At 34.4% G+C, this 14,777-nt stretch overlaps 1 protein-coding gene across 4 annotated transcripts in view; it reads left to right on the top strand.

Annotated features, from left to right (window-relative positions):
* pde6a (phosphodiesterase 6A, cGMP-specific, rod, alpha) overlaps window positions 1–14,777 on the top strand; it is a 55,194-nt gene that overhangs the window by 18,919 nt on the left and 21,498 nt on the right. For all 4 annotated transcript variants that reach the window (XM_030146258.1, XM_030146259.1, XM_030146260.1 and 1 more), the window contains 6 exons: window positions 698–772; window positions 2,529–2,593; window positions 3,004–3,070; window positions 9,003–9,050; window positions 12,344–12,493; window positions 13,703–13,846. In XM_030146258.1, the coding sequence (XP_030002118.1) occupies window positions 698–772; window positions 2,529–2,593; window positions 3,004–3,070; window positions 9,003–9,050; window positions 12,344–12,493; window positions 13,703–13,846 (549 nt within the window). The remainder of the gene's footprint in view (window positions 1–697; window positions 773–2,528; window positions 2,594–3,003; window positions 3,071–9,002; window positions 9,051–12,343; window positions 12,494–13,702; window positions 13,847–14,777) is intronic.

Here is a 14,777-nt window from a genome sequence, read left to right as displayed (position 1 = left end):
TTTCTTCCTCTTTTGGGATGAGATGTGTTCAGATACTCCTGTGGGATTTCGTCATCTCATTTGCACAATTCTTCATTTTGATTCAGTCATCTTTCTGCTTTTATCCCTTGTGTCACTAAAATAAGTAATACTTAAAACTAGCATATGTATACTGTCATTCTATCCCCCTATGTATTTACAGTAACATTTTATGATAAATACAACATACAGGCTGTTGCTGTCACTAATTATAAGCATCTGCCAGTTGAGTCCTAACACCTGCTATCTGAGAACAAACAAATGTTGTGTGTCTGCACAGATGGCTGTCTGGTAAGAACACTGGATTACATAAATGAAGTGTTTAAGAATAAACAAAAGAAGTTCATCTCAGCTTTGATCCCTTTGATGAAGCAACAGAAGAAAAAACATGGTCCTCAAGAGATAGCTGTAATTAGATTTTTTTTTTTTTTTTGTAGTGCTTTTTTTATTGGAATCAAGGTAATAAAAAAAAAAAAGTGACAGTCATACAAGAAAAAAACAATTCTTTGGGATTTTCCACATAACATATGTACAATTCCCACACCCTACCCTACATAATTAGTATTTTTAAGTAAAATGTTTCCTTAATATTAAGTAGCTGTATCTAAATAATTTTACAACAGAAGATGTGTCAGCTGTGTTGTCTAATTCTAACTCCTCTGCTTTTTTTCATGTGTAGGAGTTCTTCGACCTGTGGCCCGTTCTGATGGGAGAAGTCCCACCATACGACGGACCCAAAACTCCTGATGGCAGGGTGAGAAAACAACTACAACCACCGCTGCTGTTAGCGCTCCTCACACAGTTGAATTATTAGACCATCAAAAGTCATCAGAAAAAATTGTTCCGCAATCCAGTGCTAACTCCTGTGTGTATCATGTGACTAAAACAGACAGAAAAGAAAACATGAAATGCCTAAAAGCACTGTTTTTGTCAGTACAATGCCATAGATATTGATGTAAGAACTGAAGTGATTTTGGTTATTATAAAAAAAAAACATGGAAAATGGACAGATATCAGCTCTGAAATTAAACTACTATGAGCTATTTTTGTTGTTATCATTATATTTGTCCAAACAAATGTACCTTTAGTTGTACCAGGCATTAAAATGAACAAGAAATTGAAGAAAACAAGGGGTGGTCAAAATTTTTTTTCCTGTGACTGTATATTAAAAAGTTGGAATAATTTTGTTTTCAGACACATTCCTCTTTTTTTTTTTCCCACAATATTTTTATTCGTATTTAAGTTTTATAATGCAAGATAAACAAAGTACATAATAATATAATAAAGAACATGTATCAAAACAACACAAACACTCATACACACACCCATTCAAACCGCGTAGACTTATATATAAATAGCATACATATATTCTTATGAACATGTACACATATACGTAGAAATGAAATTAAAATACAGCAGTCATTATAATAAAAAATAAAGCAGTAATAATTTGGAACACATTCCTCTTTTTATTCCTATTTCTACACATCAGTAATCTTCTTTGGCCAGGTGCAATGATTACACACTGTTTCCCAGTTACACTTTATCAAGAATAAATTATATTGTCATAATTATTTTATGAGAAGAGCTTAAAATAGTTAATTCCCACTTTATGGGTGACAGTGCATTATCAGAAGCAAATGTTTCTTTGACCAGTGCTCTGATCCATGTATGAACACACCACTTTAACCTCATCTAGCATCATCATCATCAGACCTCTGCCAAGATATAAACAAAACTCTAAGTCCACACGTCAAGGCAAACTTTACTTTGAACTTTAAACTTGGTCTCCGGTGAAACTCTAGGATGGATTAATCTATATGCTTTGCTCAGTCTCTGCTGGACCTGTGGTTATTTGTATTGTGGGAGATTAAAACCTAAGAGGCTAGAAGTGAAGATTTAATCAGTAGTAATTTCACTAAACTCAAGATACAAGTTGTATTAGTACACTGGAAAAAATCTAAATCTTACCAAGTGTATTTGTCTCATTTCTAGTCAAAATATCTCAATACACTTAAAATAAGACATAATCACCTAAAGAGTAACTTTTCAGCGAGATATTAGAATTTATTTTTAGACAACAGATCTTGAATATCTCATTTCAAGAAATCTAATTTTCACTTGTTGCACTGGTAGACTTTTTTGTTTGAATTAAGCAAAAAAATCTTGAATTAAGCAAAAACAAAAATCTGCCAATGGAACAAATGAAAATTATCTTTATCTGTAAGTTCTTATATCTCACTGAAAAGGTACTCTTTTGGTGATTATGTCTTATTTTAAGTGTGATGAGATAGTTTGACTAGAAATGAGAAAAATACACTTTGTAAGATTTGGATTTTTACAGTGTGTTACTGCAGTTAAATAATGTTATGCCCACTGATGGTGAACAAAAGCCTTATCTCATTCTGGACCAGGGTTGGCCACCCCTGTTCTGGACTAATATGGGTTCTGCTAAATATCCCAAAAATTTATAATATTTCTGTCTAATCTGAATTTCTGTGTTTCTAAAGGAAATCGTCTTCTACAAACTCATTGACTACATCCTCCATGGAAAAGAAGACATCAAAGTCATACCGTGAGTCACTGTAGATCTGCTGTTGGACGTTTGGAGAGCGGTTATCAACAAAACAAGCCATGCTGAGGACACCGATAACAACATGATGCACTAATAGTGTCTCTTTCCTTTCTGACAAAACCAAACATAACCTAGTCTTAGGGAAGAGTGATAAGCTTAAAAACAACAAACACATCTATCCTTTACTTAGTTTTTTAAAATCAGTGATATTGGTTTTTTTTTATTGTCTCATTAGTTTTTCTACTCCTTCTCAACATTAAAAGACACATTTTACTACGGAATAATTGTTGTCATAATATACTTCAACAATACACAGAATGTAGATGACACTGTGTGGTAGTTTTTATTTAGGTGTTGCTGGTTAGAATTTTCTAAATGTTCAACACGGTGCTTATTTCATTCTTTTTCAGGAACCCTCCAGCAGATCACTGGGCTCTGATCAGCGGACTACCCACCTATGTAGCAGAAACTGGACTGGTGAGCATCTTTTTCTTTTTTTTTTTTTTTTTTTGAAATTTCCTGTTTTTTTTTCTATTTTAATATTCTATGATGTTTGAACAAAGGTTACATCTCACAAATTTAAAAAGAGACAACAGCAGTTATTGGTGAAAATTAGTTTGTTCTTATCTGATCCACAGTGTTATTGTTCTTGGATAGGAGTTATTTCATAAACATTTACATTAGGTGCCTTTTTTCCAGAGTTGCCACAGACAGGTAGGCATTGTCATGTCAGTCAGGGCTGGTCGATGTAGCCAAAGGATCACATGAGGCAGAATCATGATCCATATTGTGAATCTTTTATTTATTTTTCTTACCTCTTACAAAATGTAGACAAGTTAACAAACAAACTGTATGTTTTCCTATTGTTTTGTCTGGTTTTTGGAGGCTGAGGCTACATGTGATGTGTTTTGTTATTTTTATCTAACTAGAAACCCTGCATTTTTACATCATGTTGACAATTTTAAGATGAATTGAACACAAGTCAACATTTTCCTGTGCATATATCGTAATCTTTAGGGTTTATAATATAAATAAATCCAGAAGTTTTCACCCTAGCATAAATCTAAGGTATGTGTATCAGACTGTGACTTGAAGTTTACAGACATATTTTAATTCTGTATAATTATTTCTTGAGCAGCAGCAAAACAACACACTATGCAAGCTCTTCATGTTAATGCAGACTAAATCCAAGTATATCAGCATTAACTTAAAATATTGCTATAAATGAACTGAAATAACTCGCAACTGTGCTAGTGACATTTATGCTATATAAACCCACAACACCTATGTGATGCTTTCTGTAAAATATCATAATTACCCTAATAAATGGGTAATTTACAACAACTTTTAGTTTAGTAGAAAAGTTTTGACAGCACTGCTGTTTTGACACAAAATATATGAAAGTAGATATCTGGCGGATCTTCAGTGGTGGATCCAGAAAAAAATGGAAGGGGGAGGGACGCTATATATACATACATACATATGTGTTATCTTTCTCCGGATTGTCATGTTCCTGCTAAGCAGGACTGCCTGCTTTGTTCACAGAACATACTGTGCGTTACGGTCATATTTCACAACACAATGTACACTTTAATCTTAATTAGCCCTGAAGCTTACAGTCATGGAAAAAAATTATTAGACCACCCTTGTTTTCTTCAATTTCTTGTTCATTTTAATGCCCGGTACAGCTAAAGGTACATTTGTTTGGACAAATATATTGATAACAACAAAAATAGCTCATAAGAGTTTAATTTCAGAGCTGATATCTATCAGTTTTCCATGTTTTCTTGATAATAACCAAAATCACTTCAGATCTTACATCAATATCTATGGCATTGTACTGACAAAAACAGTGCTTTTAGGCATTCCATGTTTTCTTTTCTGTCTGTTTTAGTCACATGATGCACACAGAAGTTTGTACTGGATTGCATAACCATTGTTTTTGATAACTTTTGATGGTCTAATAATTAGACCATGTGGATGTACATGTAAACGTCACATCCTGAAAAGTACCAAGACAATCAGATACCAAATAGGTCTGCCTTCAGGTCAACAGTTATTTTATTAGGTAATGCATCAGACTGTAACACAGACAGCCAGGGTTTGATTCCTGGTTAAAGCAGCAATTTTTTCCTGTAGATTTTCAAACGGGGACGCAGCACAGAGGTTGCAAGTAGGTAAATCCGCCATTGCATTTCTATAACTCTATGCTGAGTACAAATGTAGTAGAAACCAATGATTCTCGAAGGATGAGGTTAGAGTTGTAAATACAGTGTTTCTACTGCACAAAACCTGTTCAGTTAGGAGGTTTAGATTATGATTCTGGAAAATAAACAGGCTTAAAGATGTTTGTTTAGACTCACAGTGTGTTAACAGTTTGAGTTCTAACTTTTCACACTTTTCCTACATTTTCATCATGTCAGCAACAGTTAAGTCCCTTCATCCACTCCTCACTGACATTTAGACATAGAATCCACAAAACACACACACACAAATAAACAAACAAACAAACCATCGCTGGATAAATATTGCTGTTTCATGGCACTGACAAAATGTGTTCAGGTGTGTCAGGCTGCTGCAGAGAAAAGTCCGAAAAATTCACACTGCGGAAAGATTAGAAATTCATAGCACAAGACGCCTGTGCTGGATGTGTCATCTTGAAGTCAGTGTTAATAGCCATAACATTTCTGTGTGAGCAACACTCTGCAGCAGCAGCATATTTCATCATTCTTCAGTCTCTTGAATGCAAAAACTTTCCTGTCTGTGGGGAAAATGAACTGCCAGAGGCCTGGAATCACATCAAGTACAAGTACAATCACATTTTAACTTAAGGCGTTTAGCTGTCATTTTTTCTTGACAGATAATGAGTTACTGAGGGATACTTTGCTTGTGAGAGATGACTTTTCAGGATGTGGGAGATGTCATATTTTTGCAACATCTAGCCCAAGACAGAATGAATGATGAAGAAAAAACATTGTTACATGATGAGGTTAAAAGTACAATACATGACAACATTCATTTAAAAACAAACACAACGCAAACTAAGGCTACGTTCAGACTGCAGCCAAATGTGGCCCAAATCCAATTTTTTGTCACTATTTGACATGTATCCGATCTGTTAAAGACAGTTTGAACAGCACAAATCCAATTTTTTCAAATCTGACCCAGGCCACTTTCATATGTGGTCCTAAATCCGATACATATTGGATATTTTGCAATGGGACGTCAGTCTGAACGGCCAGGTTGCATTTATCTGACTTTTACGTCATTGAAATGCCAGTACAGCCAGACTGCAACACGCTTGCGAACAGATATAGGTCACCAGAGATGAGTGTCTTGTCGTGAGAGTGTTACAGAAAGGTGGTCATAGATATATTTAAATGTTCTTCTTGTCATTCGAAAATTATGAATGAAATCTGTGTCAGTGAAGTCGCTAACATCACTATCCCACCACTCCTGACTCTGATTCCACATCCAAATACTCTGTTGTACAGACATAGCAGCCATTGCACCACCTGGCTCTCCTCTTTTTTTAATCTTCTACTTAAAATTATTTAACTGTAATGGTGCTGACTTCGGTTGTAGAGAAACTTTATCAGTGCTGCACACACGCCGATACAAGATGCCTCCATATTTACTTCTGTAAACACAGTATGTGCTGCGTGGTCACGTATTACGTCAGAACCTCTTTTGGACATGCGGGTCACTTCAGGGTCACATTCAGTTCATACTGAGACCTGACAGAAATCGCATTTAATGTTTAATATGAACAAGCACACAAAAAAATCGGATGTCACCAAAAAAAAAAAAAAATCCGAATTGTGCTTTAAGAAACCTGTCTGAATGTAGCCAAAGTGTAGGGCGTTAAATGTGAAAATGAGGTGTTCGTGCCACACTGCAGCAGTTTGAGTCTATTCTCCCTGGCAGAGCTGTCAGGTTTGTGGGCCTCCTTGCACAAACCCATTTTTTTCAGTTCAACCTATAAATTTTCTATTGGATTAAAGTCAGTGAAGCCTTTGAAAAGCTACTCCAAGCATTTTATTCAAGTTACACGATTTAACAACAGTCTCAATAAATATTATCAAAACGTACAGTACATAAACTTCTGACCCTCTAAGAATGGGAGAAAATGAAAAGCTGAAAGTAACAGTTTTCTCTACTGCTATTCGAAAATCCCCAACCTGAACATATCATCACGAACAACTTTCAGTAAGTGTTAAAAATTCGAAAGGTTAGGCGTCTTTAAAAAAAACCAACAACTTTGCAATGATTTACATCTAAATAATCTAAAAATGCCTTCTAGTTTTATCATCATTTACTATCATGTGAGTAAAAAATCAGTGACATATTGTCTTTAGTAGGAGAATGAGTCAAACTTCAGCCTTGTTATCTTTTCAAAGTCTGTTCATATATGTCTGGGATTAGATGTAATGCAACGTTTGGGTAATTCACTCAGCTCTTTTCTTGTCTAAAGCTGGATGAAGTCAAGGGAGGGTTAACATCTGAGCATAGAAATTAAATAACAATAATCTACACCAAACTTATATTTTTGGGGAGGTAATTGCTTGTATTTTCAGGAAAATGTATTTTGAAGTGAGAAAAAAATTGTAAAATTTTTTTTTAGGAGTTTTATGAGTGTGAATATTTGGAAAGTTACAGTTTCTCCCATCATTCTGGGTTCATTTTATAAACTTTCATAAATAAACAAAATTTATTCCAAATACATTGATATTTGACTATTATGTTATTTGTCATATTCTAAACACAGTGTTTAAAATTAATAAATGCATACATCTATGCAAAATACATTTGAATATGATGTTAATATTATTTGTATGTTGTAAATTTGGTAAAAAAAAAAAAAAAAGTATATAATATTGATAATCGAAATAAAAAATGTTTGATATTTACTTTTGTTGTCCATTCGTGACGCTGCCATTTGTCAAAACTCTTGCTATTTAGGTATGATAAAAAAAAAAAAAAATTCCTCTAACTAATTATTAGGTTGTAAAAAAAAGGGTTTAAGGTATGCACTGAATACATTTTAGGATGAAAATGTCATAGGAACCTCACTTTTGAGAACTTTTTCATTCTTGCAAAAAATAGATGTTAATTTTTTTTGTCCATCCATTACGCAGTAGTTTTTGATATTTTTCATTTAAAAATGTTTGAAACTAAATTTGGTCCTTTGAGTATGTTTAAGATAGCATTTAGACCTTTGCAATTATGTGTAATATTTGTCTTAAACCTTTCTGGTTCAAAAGTTATGAATCAAAAAGTAGCGGGCTGTCCATCTGTGACGCCCTTGACCTCGCCCAGCTGCCTTTATAATGTTTTTCTTCTAATATATCAGGCCGAAACCTCGTAAGTTCATTTTTGTTTTTTTTTTGTCATAAAACGATTCTATTGATCGGTCTTTATGTTGATCTGACTGTTTTAGAAATAGCTAACCTAAGCTGTTAAACAGCTTGTGACTACATCATGTATCTCCATTCATTTATTTAGAATATACATTGTTTTTCCAGTTTCCTTAAGAGTAACCTTTTTGGACATAAGAGGCCTGACAATGACGATATATAAATATGTATAGACACTAATGGTCATATTATTATTATGTCTTTTCATTATTAGAAACAGAATTCTGTAGAACCCAGTGTTTTTTATTCTAATCTCTTTCCTCATTTCTCTCTTTGACCTGTGAGTAGTGTTCTATTCCAGTGTGCAGGAGTCCATGTACAAGCAGCATCCCTTAAAATATCTTCATCTCTAAGTCTTGTGGTCAGAGGCTGTGGTTGGTCAGACGAACAAAACACCATTAGGCCTTATTACACAGTTGTCAGTATGCACACTGTTGTGGAAATGAAAAGTGCTCAGCCACACGCTGCTATGATGTATAATTGTAATTTCTGCAGCCGTTGTAATTAATCACAGTGTGTTTTTCCTAAACCACTGAACCTGCTGCTCATCCATCTATCCCTCCTCCTGCTTCTTAGTGTCTACCGTCTCGTCCTTTCATTGTCTTTGACAGTTTTTAACCTTTTAACTTATCTTCCACTCCCATCTTCTCTTTTATTTCTCCATTTTACATCTTGTGAAGGGTGAACACATCGTCTCCTCGGAGACAGCTTTTCAGAAATCGAGGAAAGACATGTCGGTGACACTGATCTATGAGATTGCTGGAGGGGTTTTGAATGAAATTGCAAAAAAAAATATTAATGTCCAAAGATGTTTTTTTCATGTGAAAAGGAGAATCACAGCTTGTCCTTTTGTATTTTTTGAGTGCTGACCTTCCTGCCTTCAGAGGTTATACAGTTATTTTCCTTCGCTAAAACTGTTTTTACTTGAGTCTATGAGTCAAGTCTACATCAAATCCCTTTACTGTTCTTGTTCTGTTTTCATTTTTCAACAGATTTGTAACATAATGAACGCAGCCGAGGATGAGTTTTTCGCCTTTCAGGTAAGATGACCTTTTAACCATATCTTATTTTTCAATGGATCACCGATCTAGAGATGATTTGAAACTACCACAGACATGTTCAGTAGTGTATGTCATGCTGTTTATAAAAACAGACTGTGTGTAAATCACTCATATGACAGGCTTGACCCCATTATCAACTTTATGTTCATATGATGCATACACTGTATTATAGGAGATTACAAATGGGTGCTTCTATGAAAGTGGGTTCACTTTGGTACCTGGCACTTTGCCAGCTTTTTAGACCCAATAATAAAAGAGAAATTTAGACATATTTCCCCCAGGATGTACCTAATGATGACCTCAGATAAATGCAGAAAAATTATACTCTTGCTCTGAGCCATCCCAAAATTAATGAATTTTTAATAAAATACTGGGGCCAAAAATAGGACCAAAATTGGGACATAAAAAGCTACCTAGGTGTCAGTGCATTTTGTCTGGAAAATATCGCTTGAAATGGTCTTACATACCGCTATAAATAAAGACACTGTTAAATTTGATGATCCTAGTGGTTTTTCTAATCCAGACGTGGGTTTTTCATGAATCTCAGTCTCATTCCAGGTTTTGTGTGTAACCTGTTGTGTCCACTGGTGTTACATGCAGAACCTGCCCATTTAAACACATATAAATCGCGAGTGATTTTGCAACAGCGGTCATTTTTGTGAAACACTCTGCCTTGCATAATTACTTTGATTCCCAAATTGTACCTGTGAGAGAATAAAAAGATATTTGAAAAAATAGTAGCACGTAATTTTTGTGTCCTTTTTACAGTGTTACATATGGAGTTTTGTATAAAAATGTGCTTTGTCTGAAAAATAGTTTCTCTTTTATCTCAGTAAATTTTTATTTTTAAAATAGTCCCAAAGTGCTTCCAAAACTTGCTTCATAACATTAGTCTACATCTGGTTTGAATTTTTAGCCCCCGTGTCCTGTTTTTAGATACTGGTTTCACAGAAGCACCCTACTACAAGATTTAATTCAACTTTAGTTTTTGGGTTGTGCAAGAACATCAGATCTGTATCCTCTGAACATTTATACTAGATGAAAAGGTTCATATTCCCATTATCAAACCACATGATATAAACACCAAAACAGACTCCAAACCGTGAATAATATAACCATAAACAGTCAGATCATACTTAAGTACATCTATAGCAAACATTTATAGTGAGTGCAGCCACATAGTTCAATCAGGACCAAGTGAAAATAGTATCATGGTAGAATGGACGCCACCTTTTCCCAGTTTCCTTTGAAGAGCCCCTCAATGAAAGGCTGATTTGTTTCCAGTCCAAGAAACTAAAAGATCTCTTATCTACTGGGTACAAGGGAGGGATACTGTTGATTTCCAATTTGTCTTGGAGCCACTAGGGTGAGCAAATCGAAGGCATCTGTTTTTTGGACGCAGAGAGAGAAAAGGGGGAAAGTCTCCAAACAAACCACTAAGAGTGCTTTTGGTTTTATTTATTCTACCTCTGTCTCTGAAAGAACATTAAAAGTCTCTGTCCAGTAGTTATGGTACCTAATTATTGTTATGAATGTTCACTTCTTGCTCCACTTGAACCTTGTTTGCAGGAATTGTGTTTTGTTCCTTATCAGTAATCAAAATGTATTTGCATTTAGTATTAAATTATGGATGCATTGTTCCCTACGATGTTTATGTTTGCTTTATGCATGAACCTGACCCATGTGAACAAAGAATGAGCTAAACACATGCAGAAATAAAAGACGAAATGAATGAATATACTGTAGCTTCTTAAAGGGTTGTTGTGTATCATAAGAGATCACCAAGGAAAAATAGTTTTAAAAGACTGTGTGGCTGTGTAGTTCATCTTAAATTAATTATAGTTCTTGTATTTCTGCTTTCTTTGACATAAAAGTTTTAATTAGTTTCCCATAAAACTTTGATTTTCATATACACACACTATATATATATATATATATATATATATATATATATATATATATATACACGTACTTTTAAATATAATGATGAGGTCTCAGCAGATGACACGTGGAAGAGCATATTTATTTGACAACCTTTGACTTACATTTAGATATCACATTTAACTAAGCGAAAATAAATACCCACAATGTTATTCATCGAAAACACAATATTTTGTCTCCTCAGATGCACTTAAAAACTTCTAAATATGCACTAAAGAATGAGCAAAGTGTACAAAAATAAACAAAAGAAGCAACATAAATAACAAAAATGATCTAAAATTGAACATAATACCCCCCCAAAATGATAAATATTAACAAAACAAGTAGCAAAATAAATAAAATAAGTAACAAAAATAACCAAAACTGAGGAAAACATTCACCAAAACTGAAAGAAAGCTGACTAAAGTGAACCAAAAATAAGTGAAAAGAAATCACCAAAATGAACAAAAACTGAACAAAATAATCAACACATTTAATACAAATGAATGAAATAATGAACAAAATGAACCAAAATGAAGAATATCAAGACTTAAAAAAAGACAAAAAAAAACTGAAGGAAATAAGCAAAATACTAAACAAACAAATAAATGAATAACAAAAATAACTAAAATAATCACCCAAATGAACAAAAACTGAACAAAATAAGTATCAAAGTCAACAAAAATGAAGGAAAGTCATCCCCGTATCTGATTCTTTTTTTTTTTTTTTTTTGGTACGTTGTAACTTGGATCTGCATGGACTTGATGCAACATGAATAAAAATATATTGCAGTTCCATACATGCATGACATCTGGTCACCCTAAATACAGACCTTCTTTATAACTTCATTATGATATTAGAAAGCCTCCCCTTAAATCCCCTATGTAAATGCATCTACAGTCACGGAAAAAATTATTAGACCACCCTTGTTTTCTTCAATTTCTTAATTTTAATGCCTGGTATAACTAAAAGTACATTTGTTTGGACAAATATAAATTCATAACAACAAAAATAGCTCATAGTAGTTTAATTTCAGAGCTGATATCTATCCATTTTCCATATTTTCTTGATAATAACCAAAATCACTACAGTTCTTACGTCAATATCTATGGCATTGTACTGATAAAAACAGTGCTTTTAGGTATTCCATATTTTCTTTCCTGAATGTTTTAGTCACATGATACACACAGGAGTTAGCCCTTGATTGCATAACCATTGTTTTTGATGACTTTTGATGGTCTATTAATTTTTTCCGTGGACTGTATACTAAACAGACTGTAGTTAAAATGCAGATGAAGCATCGTTTATGGTCACTAATGGAAGCTGAAATGTGTTTTTGTTTGATGCTACAGAGAGAACCACTGGATGATTCTGGATGGACCATTAAGAACGTCCTGTCTATGCCAATTGTCAACAAGAAAGAAGAGATTGTGGGTGTGGCCACGTTCTATAACAGGAAAGATGGGAAACCCTTTGATGACATGGATGAAACACTGATGGAGGTACAAAGTGTGTGTGTGTGTGTGTGTGTGTGTGTGTGTGTGTGTGTGTGTAAGACAGCACTGAGTCATTGGTTTATAAATACACCCAGGGCATTCAGAGCGTCTGCATTATTTATGATTGGGCCTCGAGGCTTTTTACTGAAGTTTCTCCGTTTGCCTCTTGGCTCTGACCTCAGTACAAACATAAAACATGACAGCTGAAAACTTCACTGTTCTTCCATATGAAGAAAAATGCACTTTTGGTATTCATAAATGACTGTAATTCAAAAGCCACTTTCCAATTATACTTTTATAGATGACTTCCAAGTGAAATGTGTTTCTTGGGTGTGATTGGTTATCATGTCATGATTTTCCACCTCTTCCAGATTGCAGTTCATTTATCTCATCTCTCACCTCTACCCATCCCATCATGCACCTCACAAATCCTCTGTCTATCATTTAAGATGAAGTTGACAGCTCCACCCAGCTTCTAACAGTGATTGACACAGTAAAATGTGACTGTTTTCAGCCTGTTTCAATGAATAATGAGCCAGAAAATGATTATAGTAAACTCAGGGGCAGATCGAAAAGGGGGTAATACCCCCTCTATAGAGCCTTCACCCCAGGTTCTTCCTTAACGTTAGTGTTCTTAAAATTTACTTGTAAAAACAAACTGCCCCAATGTCCACAAGCTCCTGAAACCACTGAAACAATAAAGAAAATGACCAAAGGTGGAAACTTCTCATCCACTGACTTACAACTACAAGCTTTAGGTCATGGGAAAAAAAATGTTTCCTTCAATAAATAGAAGCTCCAAAAGTCAGACCTGACAGATACCAAAGACTTGTATTCACCCTAAAATGTTAATAACAGGACAATTCTTTATAAGAGGACCATAATACACTTATCAGAGGGTCCAAATTAAGTAATTTATTCCAAAATTACTCAAGGAAAAATGTGAGAGAGAATAGAGAGAGGGTCAATAGGCATTATTTGAAGGTAGGATTTTTTTAGTCAGCCTATAGTGAACATCAGTGGTATTACACTTAAAAACACTCCCACATCAGCTTCGTTGTCAAGCCACAGTTGTTTTGTTCAGATTGTGTTAATTATTATCAATTTAATACATTAAAGACATTATTGGGATTATTGATAGATTTCTTTGATAAAGTAAAGCCTTACTCCTGCAACAGATTGTTCAATATTTCTCTTCATCTTTTCTCTGTCCAGTCTCTGACTCAGTTCCTGGGCTGGTCCGTGCTCAACACTGACACCTACGACAAGATGAACAAACTGGAGAACAGAAAGGATATCTTCCAGGACATGGTGATGTACCATGTCAAGTGTCGCAAGGATGAAATCCAGAACATACTGGTTAGTAAATGCAAAAACGGAAGCCTGGTTCTTAACCTCTGCATTAACCTGTATTTGTTTGATTGGAGATTTTAGACTGATTTGGATGAAAATGTGGATTGATACTTATTATTTATGCCTCAGTTCATTAGTGCAAAACAACTTGTCTTTGAGCATTTTGTTTAATCAGGAAAAAATTACTCATTTAGATTAAAAATCTCTTTTGCAAGAGTGTCCTTGCAAGGGTGTCCTGGCCAAGGCAGGAGCAGCAGACGTTGCAGACAGTAGTCATTTCAGCCATACAGCCACACTAAAACTTACATAAAACACCATACTAACAACGTTAACCCTGTAAAGCTTGAATCATAAATCATTGATAAAAAAATTCCAGTTATTTGAAACTGGAGCCTTTATTGGTCTTTCTGAACAACCAAAAAATGTTTTTTAAAGTATCAATTTCCATGTATGAGTTTAAATTTTGTATCATATTTGATACATTGGGTCTCAATGCTCAAATATTATTATTTTTGAGCAAACAAAAACATAACACCAACATGTCTAACAAATTGGTAATTCCTTTTCAAAACTGGCAAAGTTCTGCCTCCTTCCACATTAATGACAGTCTTGTAGTGTCACTGGAAAGGCCTCTGGTGAATGAATTCCTCCCCCCTGGTGGATTATCCTTGTATTGCATGTATCTAATTGAATACATCAAGGAAAAAAATATTACACTGATCATATAGAGAACTTCAAAACTCATGTATAAAATATGATACATTTGGCGTTATAGGTTAAAAATATTACCAATGATTTAAAAGGTACTAAACGTATGAAACAATGTTTCTTAAAAGCATCTGAAAGCAGAGCCCATTGTTTTCATTGCATTTCATTGTTGTCCATAGTTGGTGAAGTTTCTCTAATGAAAGGCACATAGAACATCATGTCTATAAGA

The sequence above is a fragment of the Sphaeramia orbicularis genome, chromosome 10 (assembly GCF_902148855.1).
Source record: "Sphaeramia orbicularis chromosome 10, fSphaOr1.1, whole genome shotgun sequence".
In the NCBI taxonomy this organism is placed as follows: Eukaryota; Metazoa; Chordata; class Actinopteri; order Kurtiformes; family Apogonidae; genus Sphaeramia; species Sphaeramia orbicularis.
The sequence above is the reverse complement of the archived record's forward strand: the minus strand, read 5'-3'. Positions and strand labels throughout refer to the sequence as shown.